This window comes from Anguilla anguilla, chromosome 10 (assembly GCF_013347855.1).
Source record: "Anguilla anguilla isolate fAngAng1 chromosome 10, fAngAng1.pri, whole genome shotgun sequence".
NCBI classification, from domain to species: domain Eukaryota; kingdom Metazoa; phylum Chordata; class Actinopteri; order Anguilliformes; family Anguillidae; genus Anguilla; species Anguilla anguilla.
The window spans coordinates 14740872-14755267 of NC_049210.1; the positions used below are offsets into that span (position 1 = coordinate 14740872).

General features: G+C 40.5%; 1 protein-coding gene across 1 annotated transcript; it reads left to right on the forward strand.

Annotated features, from left to right (window-relative positions):
• Positions 1 to 6633: 6633 nt before the first annotated feature.
• LOC118206996 (4-hydroxyphenylpyruvate dioxygenase-like) lies at positions 6634 to 14332 on the forward strand. Its single transcript, XM_035380238.1, has 14 exons — positions 6634 to 6713; positions 7048 to 7074; positions 7303 to 7365; positions 7803 to 7907; positions 8060 to 8102; positions 8234 to 8316; positions 8418 to 8507; positions 9099 to 9202; positions 9711 to 9788; positions 10329 to 10491; positions 10914 to 10985; positions 12248 to 12370; positions 12530 to 12646; positions 13299 to 14332. Exons 1-14 carry the CDS (start codon positions 6654 to 6656, stop codon positions 13407 to 13409), a joined length of 1239 nt encoding a protein of 412 aa, XP_035236129.1. The 5' UTR covers positions 6634 to 6653; the 3' UTR covers positions 13410 to 14332.
• The last annotated feature ends 64 nt before the right edge of the window (positions 14333 to 14396 follow it).

The following is a 14396-nucleotide window of genomic DNA, read 5'->3' on the forward strand; positions in this document are numbered from 1 at the left end:
TTTAAATGTTACAGACCTACCCAGACATATTACTATGCTGTAGGTTTATGGGTCAGATTAAGTTCAGCCAAACAGGTACTATAGTGTAATTTCATTTACAATGCATTTTATTCAAGATATGCTTTTCATACACCTAAATTACTGGATGCAGATAACTGTTCAAATATATAGTGTACTCTTCATAAATAAATTGTGTAACACAATTGAATTGCAGATTATTTTCTCTACATTGTCATTTGACACTGTGACACATACATTTTGAATGACCACATTCTCTTTAAATGGTAAGATGAAAAAATAAGGCCAAGTTACCTGAAATTACTTGGGAAACATTGGGTACCATTGCTTTGGGATAGGGCTTGCGGGTTTGTGGGAGCTAAGATAGCCAATATTGTTTGTTGTATCTTGGCCTCATTTTGATATCAATAGCCTAATTTTAATGGCAGGCCTAGATTTTCCAAGGTTTAATCAATAACTTGTAGACAGTGCTTTGTATGCGTATCTTGGCATTTTTGTACGCTGAAAACGTGTTTTTGTTTATATCTTTATATCCACCAAATCCATTTTGTATGCAGTCCAAGTGGACGGGAAGTGTTTTCTCTAAACAGTTGCCACATCACCACACAAAAAGGAGATTAAAAGAGAATGATTTATTTTATTTGTGGGTTCTGTTTTTAATCAACACAGTTTTAAATAAAATGTATGAAATCTTTGTTTGTTCAATAAATTCAGAATTTGAAGAAAATTATTTTTATTCGAATTCATAACCATTTATTATTTTTGTTACTCTCTCCCCTCTTTCCCCCTAGAGGTTGCGAAGCTAATTACAGGCGAGACAGATGCTGTCTCAAGCTGTATCGCAGGGTGTCGCCATTAGGAAATCATTGCTTCGTCACGACGTCACATCAGCACTTATTACCTCACCCTTAAACATTATATCGTTAAGCATATTCTGTGAATGTATTGTTTTATTTTGTCGTCATCTTGTATGTATTTATTTATTGATACAAATGTTACTTTACCCTGAAGCAACATTTCTTTGTCACCCAACTCAATGTAAACTATCGTCACACCTCGGGATGTTCAAGCATCAAATATGACTGCAATTTCAGGTTTTGCCGTGTGGGTAGCTCCTAAACGTAGCTCCTAATGTTATGCCGTTTTAATTGGCAAAGACTCTAAATCCTGAATTAACTACATGCACCGTTCTGGTATTGGGGAAAAGCATGTATTGGAAAAATACAATGGTTTTTCAGCTCTAAACATCTTTTTTTATTGAATACTGTCGCTCACTTTATAATAGGATATGTGATAGTGATAGATACTGACCAGAAAACACCAATAAAATTTGCGAACAAGTGAGACGCTAGGAGCAGTGCTTTCGTTTATTGTACGCCACAAACCATCGTTAACTTTAATAAATAAAATGAATGTACTCGACAAGATTATATGATCTATTATTTCTCGTTAGTGGATTCGTCAGTGGATTCCAAAAAATATATAAAATACAACTTTGAAAGAGGTGCTCTTTATTGAAAAACCACTCAAGTATAAGCCTTATGTTGTCTGCATGGATGTCCAAATTAAATATTGTATTTATCGAAACATAGGCTAAACATTCCTGATATGTACATTTACAATGTATTAAACGACATTTGAAAATGACAATTCATATTGCAATATTTATAATATCACATTGTTCAATATGAATTATGGTTGTTGCTTTCTTATTATGTTACTAGAATTACAATGAGAACAATTTCATATTTTATATTTTCCATAAGATGTGAAGACTTTATGGATGGAATTGTCTTGTGTGTGTGTGTGTGTGTGTGTGTGCGTGCATGCGTGTGTGATGCAATTAACACATAACCCCCAACCCAGCCCCCCACCCCCCACCCCCCAAGTTACCCATTGTGTATGAGTATGATGAGTAGGTCCTTTGTGTTCTTCCTAGGTGTGACTGAGTAATACCATTTTTGCAGCATATAACCACAGCACAGGTGCAACCCTGCTGATGTCATCCCCAGAGTACAGCGTGTGACACCTAATAATTACCTGTCCTCCCTGTTTAATGAACTGTATTCAGAGAGGGCAATGAAAACCTCCTTTCAGCATCTTTAAACATCTCCCTCTGGGTATAACAGCTCCAGTTTATGCATTATTATCACTAACAGGATAAATGTCGTCCCAATACAAGTAAAGGGGTGGTATTCGTAAAAATTACACAGTTCAGCATACTATCTTAAATAAATGAAAGCATATAAAATATCTTGCAAAACTGATAAAACAAAATAATACAGTAGACTTGAAATTAAAAGATAAGACTTATTTAGCACATTATGAAATGCAAATAGTAATAGTCTTTTACTTAGACTTTCATAAGGCAGTCCTTGAAGGATGGTATAAAGAACCAAAAATGAAAATAACATCAGACTCCAACAGTTAAATATAAGCACAATGTCTTGTTTATTAAAAATACATCTTAGTGCTTAGCAAAGGGGAGAATAATTATATTTACTTGCTCATTTATTATTTTGGTTTTCAGATGTAGCTGTACATACCTGAGCCCTTTTCTAAGCCCTCTACTATAGAATGTTTTCAGAAACCCGAATGCAATAAATCTAATTCACTGGGAAGCAGATAATCTTTCAAAGTTACTGCCATTTTTGCCCAATGTGATTGACTGGTTTGGATATCCCAATCAACCCCTTTGAAACAATGTACAAAAAGGTCCAAAAACAGCTGCATTTCTAACATAGACGTGTCACCTCAGCCTACTGAAGAGCATTTCACACGGATTCACATCTTACTAAGATTCTGATTCCATCCCATTCAGCCATTAAGCCTAAACTTGTGAAGATTGCTGTCAATGGTTACATTACTTTCAGGAAAGCCAAAAGATTGCTGAGACAAGGCTGTGAACATCTTTGGGCTTTCCTTTCTCTACTGATCCTTTTTCCCGATTGTAGTTTGACTCAATTTCATCGTGAGCACTATTTTGTAGTGGAATTCCCCATTCTTACCCTGCCCCACATGAGTTTCGGGTTACTGCGGACAGCTGGGCAGGCAGGGGGCAAGTTTCCACCTGCCTTACTGCTCTTTTTACCCTGGGTGGCAAAGACATGAAAGTCTGAACTCTCCAGCAAACACACAGCACCTTTGTTATCACAAGGAGAACCAAGGGTTTCTGACTTAGAACGTGGCCCCAGGACGACAGAATGGCAGGTCTTCGGGTTGAGGGTGGTCATGGTACGGTTGAGCATCCGGGGCCTGCTTGGGACGAGTGAAGGGACGGAGAGGGACTTCTGCCGGTCCTTGGTCCTGGCCCCAGGCTGCAGATGCTGCCCTGAGGAATTCACTGGCTGGAGCTTACCCTTCTGGGGGTCTGGCCCTGGGCTCAGTGCCTGGGCCTGTAAGTCTTTGACGGCTTTGTCAGTGTACTCTCGTGCTTCAGCCCGCAGCAAGGCCATCTCCTCTTTAAAGTCGTTCCTCAGGGTCTCAATGCCGGCCAGCAGCTCCCCTCTGAGTGTTGCCAGTTCACCCTTCAGTATCTCCTCAACTGCAGACTCAGCAATGCTGTCTCCCTCTACATCTTTCTTTCCCTGTTCCTCTTCCTTTCCGTCCCCCTCTCCCTCTGTTTCTTCCTCCCCCTTTTCTTTGGTCTGGCTGGGCTGCTGTGTTCCGTTCTCCCTAGCTCTCTCGCGCGTCACCCTGTGCACCACATCCAGAATGCCCTTCTTGTGAAAGTCTATGCCCACCTGCGATTTGATCTGGTTGCGCACCTGCATGAAGATGGACTGCATCTTGATCTGCGTAGCTCCGACAGCGCTAGCGGCGCAGTCCTCCTGCCCTTTCGGCTCGTCGTCAGGGCCGGGTGTGTTGCCGGGGGCTGCAGATGTTTCCTCCGTGCTTTGGAGCTTCTCTTCTCCAGATTCTTCAGCATTTCCCTCCTTCTCCTCTTGCTGGAGGTGCTCTTCAGTGACTTTTGCAAGCTCTGCTTCGCTCATGTTCATGCCCTGGCTCTAGCTGTGTTTGTCTGTGTGCTCAGTCTTCACCTCTTACTTACTACCTCTGCACTGTACTTGGCATCACTCAGCTAGGTACAGTTCTGTGCCCTCAAGGGATTTTCCCCAGTGTCCAATCAGCTGTGTAACCCCCATCACCTGAGCAGGCAGGCAGCATCTCTCCAAGGGGAATACAATAGCACTGTCTATCCTCCTCCCAGCGAAGAGTGAAATGTACAGGGCAATCATTTTTTTTAAATGTTCTTTTTGGTGTACTTGTATGCATTGTGTCCAAAAAACAATGTAAGTCTGTTTCATTCTTTCTTACTTTATGGACTTGCATCATATGAGCCTTTTCCCATCATTATAAAGTCTTTATTTCTAAAATAAATCATTATTCACTTAATGAAGATACATTCATTTCATAATAATCATCCAAAACTATACTTTGAGACTTTCTTATTGTGAGGTCTTGAGAAGCCATTCCTCATCTTAATTCAATAAGGCTGAATATTTGCTCCAGTCAGCTTGAGTTGAACTGTAGTAACATGTTGTTACTACACAGACAGTAAACATTCTTATCAACTGCTGTGGTGTCTACTTTCAGAGGTTATTTCAGAGATTATTTTACTAAGCAGAAGTCAAAATGTCTACAGTGCTTCTTGGCTTTATTGTCAGATAAAGAATGAAGTGACAGGGTACTGACAGAGTAGTTTTGAATCATTAGGTAAGCAGGTTAAAGGTGTAAAATGCTTTCGCTCCAATTTGGCTCCTGCACTGTAACATCACACCAATGCATTTTAAATTACTGTCATCATTTACTGGACTTAATTGTGCCTCTTGACACCAAGAGGCTCCTGGGAGACAGAGTGAGAAAAAACAAAACCCATTAGGGACACCTGCATCTCAAACAGAGAACAGAAGAGGGTGTGACTTGATTTTGAATTTTCAGCGTGCTATTTCGCAGAACTCACTACTGTGTCTCCTTTCACCCATAGTTGAAGGGGAATGGGTCTTTTTATTCACTTTTTGTGTACAAGGGTTAAAAACTGGTTTTAATTGCAGTACTACATTTTCAATCTATTGTTCTCACTCTTACTATAGGTGAATGTATTGTGTGGTGGGGCTTAGAAAAAAGCAGTTATGAGTCCAAGAGGCCTTGTCTATTAAAGTAGAATAGTGGTTGAGTTATAAAAGAGAATGCTAGTAGCCCTTGTTGGGCTTGATGACCTCCTTCAGTTGCAAGTGATGAATCTTGGATGATTTGGGTCCAACACCCAGCCATCTTCCAGAGGTCTAGCAAGGTAGTGGCCTATTGTGTCCAGTGATCTAATGAACCACAGGACATCAGAAGGTCATACATGTCTGTGCTATTATTGATCATAGAAGGTCAGAACAATGTAGTTTTAATTTATTAAAATAATTAGCTATAAAAAATTATAAAAATAAAATTCCGACAGCTTTGGCAGGCAGTATGCAATGCCAGAGAACAGGTGGTTTAGACCTGATGATAGACATTTCTGCTAACCTCAATCTGTGTAAGACAAATGCAAAGAAACATAAGCTTGAGCTGAAAACACTCCACAAATCAGGGAATACGCTCTCCAATAATTATATAATGTTAGTATAGAAAAATATTACTGAATTTCAACAGTCCATAAAGCTCCCTTGCCACCTATTCACTTTGTAAAGATTGCACTGCTGTTTAAATGTGTCCATTTCTACAATAGTAGAAGTAAAAAAAAAATTTTTTTAATACGAAATGCTGAAAGAGTGATAGATAAAGAATTAATGTTCTTTCTCTTCAAAACGTTCATTATAATGTAAACAGGGATGGTCGAAATGGATTTTGTAACCAGTTCATTGTGTATGGAAATATTCATAACCATTCAGCAGCAGAGAGAGTAAATAGATTTTGAGTTATTGTGAAAATTGTAAAAAGTCAATCGTCCGTGGTCTCCTCTATTTTATTCATCGAAATTAACAGACGTGACGCGCTCTTCTGTTAATTTTACCCTGGGATAATAATGCATATTTGAAGAACAGACAAGACTACTACTGCTAGATTTTATATGTATTACAGAGGAACAAAAAAAATGCGCTTTTATAATGCCTTTGGGTGGAAAAGTTAAACAACCAATCGGAAACCACGATTACAGTAACTCCTCTTGTTACCATACAAACATGTGGAATTACTCAATAAATTAACACGCACACAGGCTCACTAGTACCATTTTCACACACAAACCCGGGGTTTACCCGGGATACTGAACACGGGGTTAACCCGCGTTTGACCCATTCCTATGGAAGTTGACCCTTTCACACCAACGACACAGGGTCTTACCTGGGTCGTTGCTTCGGTGTGAAAGCGGTATCATGCAGCTCGGGCATGCCTGCGGATTGAGCTACATATTTATGTTGACGGAGACTCACACTGAAACAGGCCGTGCTTTCTTCACTGTTTCTCTAGATAAACCCAGAGATGATTTTATAGGAGGTAGCTAAATAGTTTACCAATCACCTCAGCCGTAATGGAAAGGGCTGCGTGCAGTGCGTGGCACAACTCCATCCCATCCCATTCTCAATCACTCTCCACTCACAAAAATGCCGGTGGGCGTGGAATTCTGAAGTTCATTCAAGTCATTTATGGTCTTCAGTTTATTGTACCGACTGTCTTTGCCGAGGAAGGACCTAGAGTGGAAAATGGTGAGATGATTTACAGAGAAAATATATAGGCTATTTTAATTATTTTCTTACATTATTAGCCAATTGCAGATAGTATCGTTCATATAATTATGTGATTTTAACTTTTAATGTGTTCGTGATTTTAATGTTTGTAGCCTAATATTTTACATAACATTGTTGATTTAATTTTAACATCATGCTCACATATTTTACAGTAATTTATTAAACTATTATCGCTGCTAGAGCGATGTCATACGGTGAACAGAAATGTATGATGCGAAATTTTAATGTGTGGTTTCGTGAGTTAAGTATTCTGAATATTGATAAAATATTGCGTTTTGTTTTCTAATTTTAGACTACTTACTCTGATAAAGGCGAAAAGGTATGTGGTGTTTAACATGAAATATTCCATAACAGTTAAAATTTTAAAAATGTGCATCATGATATATATTTATCAACGGTTTAGTCAGAAATAATACATTTTATTGAAGAGTAACATTTTCTTTAAGATGCCGAATTAAAATAACATTAAAATACGAATTAATTTCTATAATGGTACCACAGGCTTGATGCAAATTTTAATGAATGAATTGTCCTTTATGCTAATCAGCATGAACAGGGCAGGTTCGTCTGCTTTGACCATCTCACGTTCTGGGTCGGCAACGCCATGCAGGTAACAGAATCCATACACGGGGATGCTTTTTGGGATTGTTATCTCCCCCCGGGAAAAAAAACTGGAGGAGTTTTCCCTCAAGAAACTGCGATTGGTTCTCCGAAGGGGAGGGAATGGCTAGCATTGAACCGCAGACCGAACGACCCTCTTGATCTTAATTGGATACACATTGGACCCTATGCCAATTTCATCTATGGCCAGTAGGGGTCCTCTGCTCGTTCTAACGACACTATTTTGCACATCCAGATGTGCAAAATAGTACACTTGCTCCGCAGCTACGATCTTCTTTCTTTCCTTTCTTTCTTTCTTTCTATTTAAAGCTGTAATGTTGTTGTATTTCCATAAGTGTGTTTTAATGATGTCATGATTGTTTTTAATGTAATGATAATTTTATTTCCATAACTCTTTATTTTGGATCCTTTCAACACTACAAATAGGCAGCCTCATTCTATTGTAACAAGATGGGATTCGAACCCTTGGCATACCAGGGCCTTGAGACAGGCTGTCGTGATGTGGTGTCACATGTGGTGAAACAGGGAAAGGTAGGCATTTTGACTTTCCCTACATAATTGTACACACACATTGTGTGGTATAGGGTGTGAGGCCATCTATGGTTGAATCAAGCAACCTACAGTGATAAACCATTGGTGGCTGTTCGCTAATTGTGAATGTTTTTCATTTTATTTTCTTGCAGATCATTTATGTTTTTCAATCTGCGCTCAACCCAGGAAACAAAGGTAAGGATGTGGATGGGGCCCAGGGCAGGCAGAGGATCAGAGCTCATTGCATTATGACAAAAGGAATTATATTCTTCAGCATTCTAATGGTGTTTCCTACTTCTGACCTCCCCACGCACACTTTAATGCAGAGATGGGAGAACACCTGGTGAAGCATGGCGATGGAGCAAAAGACATTGCATTCACAGTGGAGGACTGTGACTTCATTGTCGAGGTACTGGCACATTCCGCGCACTATCTTTAAACTGCTTTGCCCTTTTCTGTTCACTGGATCTTCCGGGCCCCGCAGTGACGTGTTGTCTGGATCCCCCACAGAAAGCCAGACAGCGCGGAGCTGTTATTGTGAAGGAGCCCTATGTGCTGGAAGACAAGTACGGATGGGTGAAATTAGCTGTCCTTCAGACGGTAAATGAGACAAATACTGTGTTTTTTAAATCTTGCACAAAGGACTAATCATGTGCTCAAAAGGCAAAATAAACTACAAACCATGTGCACCCACTTGCATGATTTAAAAACAAGTATAATTATTTACATAGTAGACATAAAGATAAAGATAAAGGTACTCTTTTCTTTTTTAATATTTTCTCTCAGTTCTGCTTGTGACTGCTTCAACACACTTCACAATGCATTTGCTGGCTGCTAAGGTCTGTAGCATGATATAAGAGGACCATTACAAAAATAACTATGTTTCTAAATTTAACTTATTTTGCCAAGCATATATGATCAGCCAATAGAATGTCAGGTAGCATTTATAATATATTTTGTGGGCCTTTATTACTTTGCCGTTGCAATATTGCAAAATTCCCAAATCACTACCTGGGGTAGCTTGTTCAAGTGTCACTGCATAGTGAAAAAAACTGTTGAAGGGAGGTTTTTTCCATCATAAGTTCCATGCATCAGAGACTACCACTGATTCTGGGATTCAAGGTGTTGGTTAATGCTCATTATCTCTTCACCTATAGCTGTGGAATGACAAATGTCTCTCACTTTCCCTAGTATGGTGACACCACGCACACACTGGTGGAGAGGACAGAGTATAAGGGCCTGTTCCTGCCTGGCTTCAAGGCACCGCTCTTCAAGGACCCCCTTCTGGCCAAACTGTGAGTGTGAAACCCCTGAAGACAGAAATAGCAGTAAGACTAGCAGTGTTATCGACCTGCTGTACATATGGCTCATAAGGAGTATATTCATTTTAGCCAGGTGTATGAAGATGAAATATAGCTTGGTTTTTTGGCAAGGTTTCAAAATGACTAGATATAGTAGGTATGCTTTAGCCCAGGTGAAAACAGAATTTAAATAAATAGATGTGTTGTAGACCAAATGTATCTTGCAGAAGTGTCCTCAACCATATAGGATAAAAGTAAGTATATTTTTGTAGATCACATGTACATAAGACTAGAATGAGTCGGTGCAATTTAAACCAGAGTAGGGGCATTACAAGCCAGGTGTAGATTAAGATTAAGAAGTATGAGGTGTGTGTTTTCAGTCAAGGTTCTAAAGATGAGTCTGAGTAAGCCAGAATCAGAGTGGGAGTCAGCTGTAATGCTGGTAGCTAGCTGTAATGGTGGTCGCTAACTGTAATGCTGGACATATGCCTTGACCCTACAGGCCAAGCGGGAAGCTGAACTTCATTGACCACGTGGTGGGGAACCAGCCGGACAATGAGATGGTGCCTGTAGTGGAGTGGTAATACACAGGATAGCTTCTACATCTGGAGCTCATTAACATACCCTGTGTTCATCTTATTTTCCACTTGCAACATAAACAATACCTGCACAGTACCTATACAGCTATACATACACACATTTACACTGATGCAAAGAAAGAAAATGGCCTAAAATTCCATACATACTGTATTGTCATAAAGGGATCATGGGACAGGCAGTATAGAGTATTGCAGTGGGATCTATCACCCAGATGTATATTCTCCAGATTGGCCCAACCAGTGAGCCAGGCCCCTCCTCACATTTTTTTGTTCTTTTTGGAGAAAGGGGAGTGGGAGGGCTTTGTGCAAGATGTGGAAGTTTGGCACAGGCCATGCACGGCCGTGACTTTGCAGTTTTTCCACCCGGATCTCAAAGACGCCCTGCATCTGGAGTAGGTTTTCTGCTTCATTGTACAGCACTGAAGATCAAACAGCCCATGAGATCAGCAGCAGCTGCTGTTCAAATGGTCCAGGTCAGGGTTCACCTCGCTGGAGAGCATAAGGCTTGTTTTCTCCCACAGGTACCAGAAGAACCTGCTCTTCCACCGATTCTGGTCAGTGGACGACAAGCAGCTGCAGACGGACTTCAGTGCTCTGCGCTCCATCGTCGTGGCCAACTATGAGGAGACGGTGAAGATGCCCATCAATGAACCTGCCTTGGGGAGACGCATGTCCCAGATCCAGGCAAGATCTCACTCAGAAGCTCAGAACAGAGTATCAGTGAAATGTGAAGTGAACACAGTCAGACATTTAGTGGAAAATCCATGTTCAGAAAGTAAGTCCTCCCCAGTATTTTGTTCCAATCACTCGTATTTGCTAATTAGAATAGTTATAAAACCAGGAGGTGGTAATAATTAGTGAGACTAGTTCACTGAGTTCATGGTTGGAAGAAACACATGGCCAGACTTTTACTTTCTGGCTCCTGGACTTTCCGCCTCTTCAAACATGTAAAAATAATTGACACCATGATCTTGCACAGATCAATATTGAAAACAGAGGGATGTAATTGATTGTTAATAAATTAAATAAAACCCAGAACTGCGGAAATCATGTTGCTCGTGTCCTGGTTTCAGATTGACACAGTTCTTCCTTTTGTTTTCCGGCAGGAGTATGTGGATTACTACGGTGGTCCAGGGGTCCAACACATCGCCATGAACACATCAGACATTATCACAGCTGTGAGTAGACATACAGACGACACTCTGCTCAACTGCTATAGGCAGCCAAACATGGGAACGCATACAAACGTGTGCATACTCATTGTAGCTTTGTTTAGTGACCACACAGTGAGGTGGCACAGATTCTGATTCTGTGGTTGTGGCAACCAAGGGAAAAATAAAAGAAGATGGTACAGTATGTTTGTCTGCTCAATCAGATGAGGAGACTGGATGGAGAGCATGCAGCCACCCACGTGATATCTTAGAACAATTGCAGCCAGTCTTCACACTTATGTGCAGACATCTTGGCTAGTTCGGCCAGCTGGGATGTGCACCATGTGGTGGCCAAAGTCAGTTAATGGTTTTGTTTGCTCCAGAAACGCATCAATTTACATCATTTAGTTCATACCAACTAGGTTAATTTCCGCAGGGGTTGCTAGGTGGCCCATTTGGTTGAGGCACCACGCTGTGGTGCATGGATGAGCTGCATGGTCTTGGAGCAAGGCCCGATTGTGCCAGTGCCAACCGTGGCCAGCAGCTCTTCAATTGGCGACTGCGTCACCCAGGGTATGGGTGGGTTCAGTCAGCCCACATTCATGTGGCAACCCCGTTGGGCGCTCACGGTCTGCATGCTAGCTGCATATCAGTGGTCTTCTTTTGACTCCACTCTTTGGTGGTGGTGCGTATTGAAACAGGTGACATAACCACATGTTTCAGAGGAAAGCCATGGGTCTGATCTATCCCATGTGGACCATGCAGTGGGGTTCGCTCATAAACCTAGCTGGGGTTAAGTTGACATTCCAAATTATGGTGGGAATTGGATACACACAGTCCAGCTTTGGGCACCAAATTATTGAAAAAATTAATAAAAAGCTTTTTGTTTCCGCAGCAAGTATACTGCTGCCTTTAAGAGACTTCACATGGGTGGGAGGATAAGAACATAATTACTGTGGTTATGCTTGTCAACACCATGAAACCATAATCATTTGTACCTAGTTAAATTAATTCATGTCAAACAGCAGGCAGATTGCAGGTTCCTGATCAAACAGAAGAGTTGCTCCTGTGTGATGTGGCAGGGACAGCCCTGCCCACTGAAGCCCTCTCTCCCCCGGTGACGCTACAGCTAACTGTGTACCATACTGTGAGGCTTCTAGCCAGAGACAGCGCTAACACAGTCAGGAGTGGAAAGAGTGCTTTCACCAGATGTGCCATCTGATAGCCTCCTATCTGCGAGGCAGGCAGGTTTCAATTGATTCAATCTTGTTTTAAAAAAAATTCCTCAGATTCGCAACCTGAAGGAGCGTGGAATGGAGTTCATGAATGTGCCAGATACCTACTACCAACAGCTGAGGGAGAGGCTAAAATTTTCCGAAGTGAAGATCAAGGAGAACTTGGACACACTGGAGGTCAGTATTTGTATTCTAGAGCTTCTGTAAACCAACATTTGGACAAATCCAGGCGACGGTCAACCCTGTGAAGGGAAACAGTATTTTTCAGTTCCTCATGATTGCCTTTGAGAGCACAAAATGGAAAAACGGGGTCTAACTCTTGCTGTGATCTTCCAGGAGCTGAGGATATTGGTGGATTTTGATGACAATGGATACCTGCTTCAGATATTCACCAAGCCTGTGCAGGACCGCCCCACTATCTTTCTGGAGGTGATTCAGAGACACAACCACCAGGTGAGATCTTGGAGGAAGATGAGCGAGGCAGGGGATGGAGGATAGAAACACAAGATGCTTCAGTAGCATTGTTAATTTTTCATCCATATGTACAGTCCTGTCATCAGTTACAGTTAAAGAATTAAAGCAGTGTTTTATTTCATCTGTCCAGGAAATGTCATACTTCATTTTTATAATATCACAATATTTTATGTTGTTCAAGATAAGATGAACAACATAATGGCCATGGAGACTTCGCTGATTAAATTGCTTCTTGTAGAAGGGGCTTTTTTAAGAATTTTGTTAGTATACATAACAATAAAATGTGTTATTCACCAGGGATTTTAAGTCTGTAGATATTGGAAATTGAGATATCTGGGAAGTGTGAGACTTTGCAGGTAGAATCAGGGAAAAGCAACATTGTCATTTCAAAATGACCTTTGTACTATTATCCAAGTTGCTTGAAAGACACATTGACTCATTTTACATTTTACAACTGACTGTATACATATTTCCGTTTAGAAATATTTAGCCCACCACTGAGATGAAACTAGAACTGGAAGTTTGATTAGGATAACCCACTTCCACTTGTGGAGCATAGTGAATCAAAATTATACTAACAGGTCTTCCTAAAATGGCACCATTTTTAACAGCAGTGCCTTGGTGTTTCCAGGGTTTTGGAGCCGGAAATTTCAAGTCTCTCTTCGAGGCCATCGAAGCTGACCAGAACGCGAGAGGAAATTTAACGGTCCTGACTCCTAATGGTGTCTCAGAACGGCTTTGAATTAATCTCATGCCAAACAACCCCAGCACAAAACAACTAAATGGCCGTACATTTTGTTCAAGTGGCAAGTGGTGCAGAAAGAATCCCTCAAATTAATTCCTTTGTACCGATTTATACGTTGTGCTGCTCATGGTTTTTTTTTTACCCTTTGCTCCTCTTCAGTAAACACTTAATATAAGCAAGGGCTGATTTCACTCTGTACACGCAATTGGTTTTTTGAAAAATATAAGATGCAAAAATATAAGATCACAATAGATAATGATTGTTAATGGTTGGTTATGCATGTTGCTACAGAAGGCTGGTACTGTCAGACAGCATGCTGGGTAAATCCCCCACACTGCCTAATAATGCTTCCCCACAGAAATGGATATACAATATTACACGATTTTAGGGGAAACTGTTAAGACAACTTAGTAATGCAGCAGACTTTCCTACTGTTATATTAAACATGCTTCTCAACAGTTATGCTTTTCATGCTTTTAAAGGCATACTCAAAACAGTTATGCCTGCCTTGCACTGATAATAATAGCAGTTTAAAATCCAATTAAAGCACATTGTGTCCACTCATCAGAATTGTTTAATGACAACAGGTGTTAATACCAGTTGCAGCTCTTAATGCTGTGGACAGAGTTAAGTCATTGTTCTCATGTGCTCACAGATCTAAGATAATTAAAACCACTTATCATAATTCCTTTAAACATGGCCAATGTAAGCTATTACATCATAGGGCAGGGGCCATTTAATAATATAAAATGATAAGGAACAAATCCACACACAGCCTTTGAATTCTCAGTGAAGTAGCATGGCACATTTCCTTGTTCTTCATAAACTCCATTGCTTTTTCATATTAAAAGCTTTAAATATTTTAAGTTGTGTACATGAAGCTTTGCAATGCATGCAATAAAAGTATCAATACTGGTTTGGACATAAATGCTGTGTGTATGCTCTGTATGCACTACATTGGGGTACGATGGTACCCTTAACAAA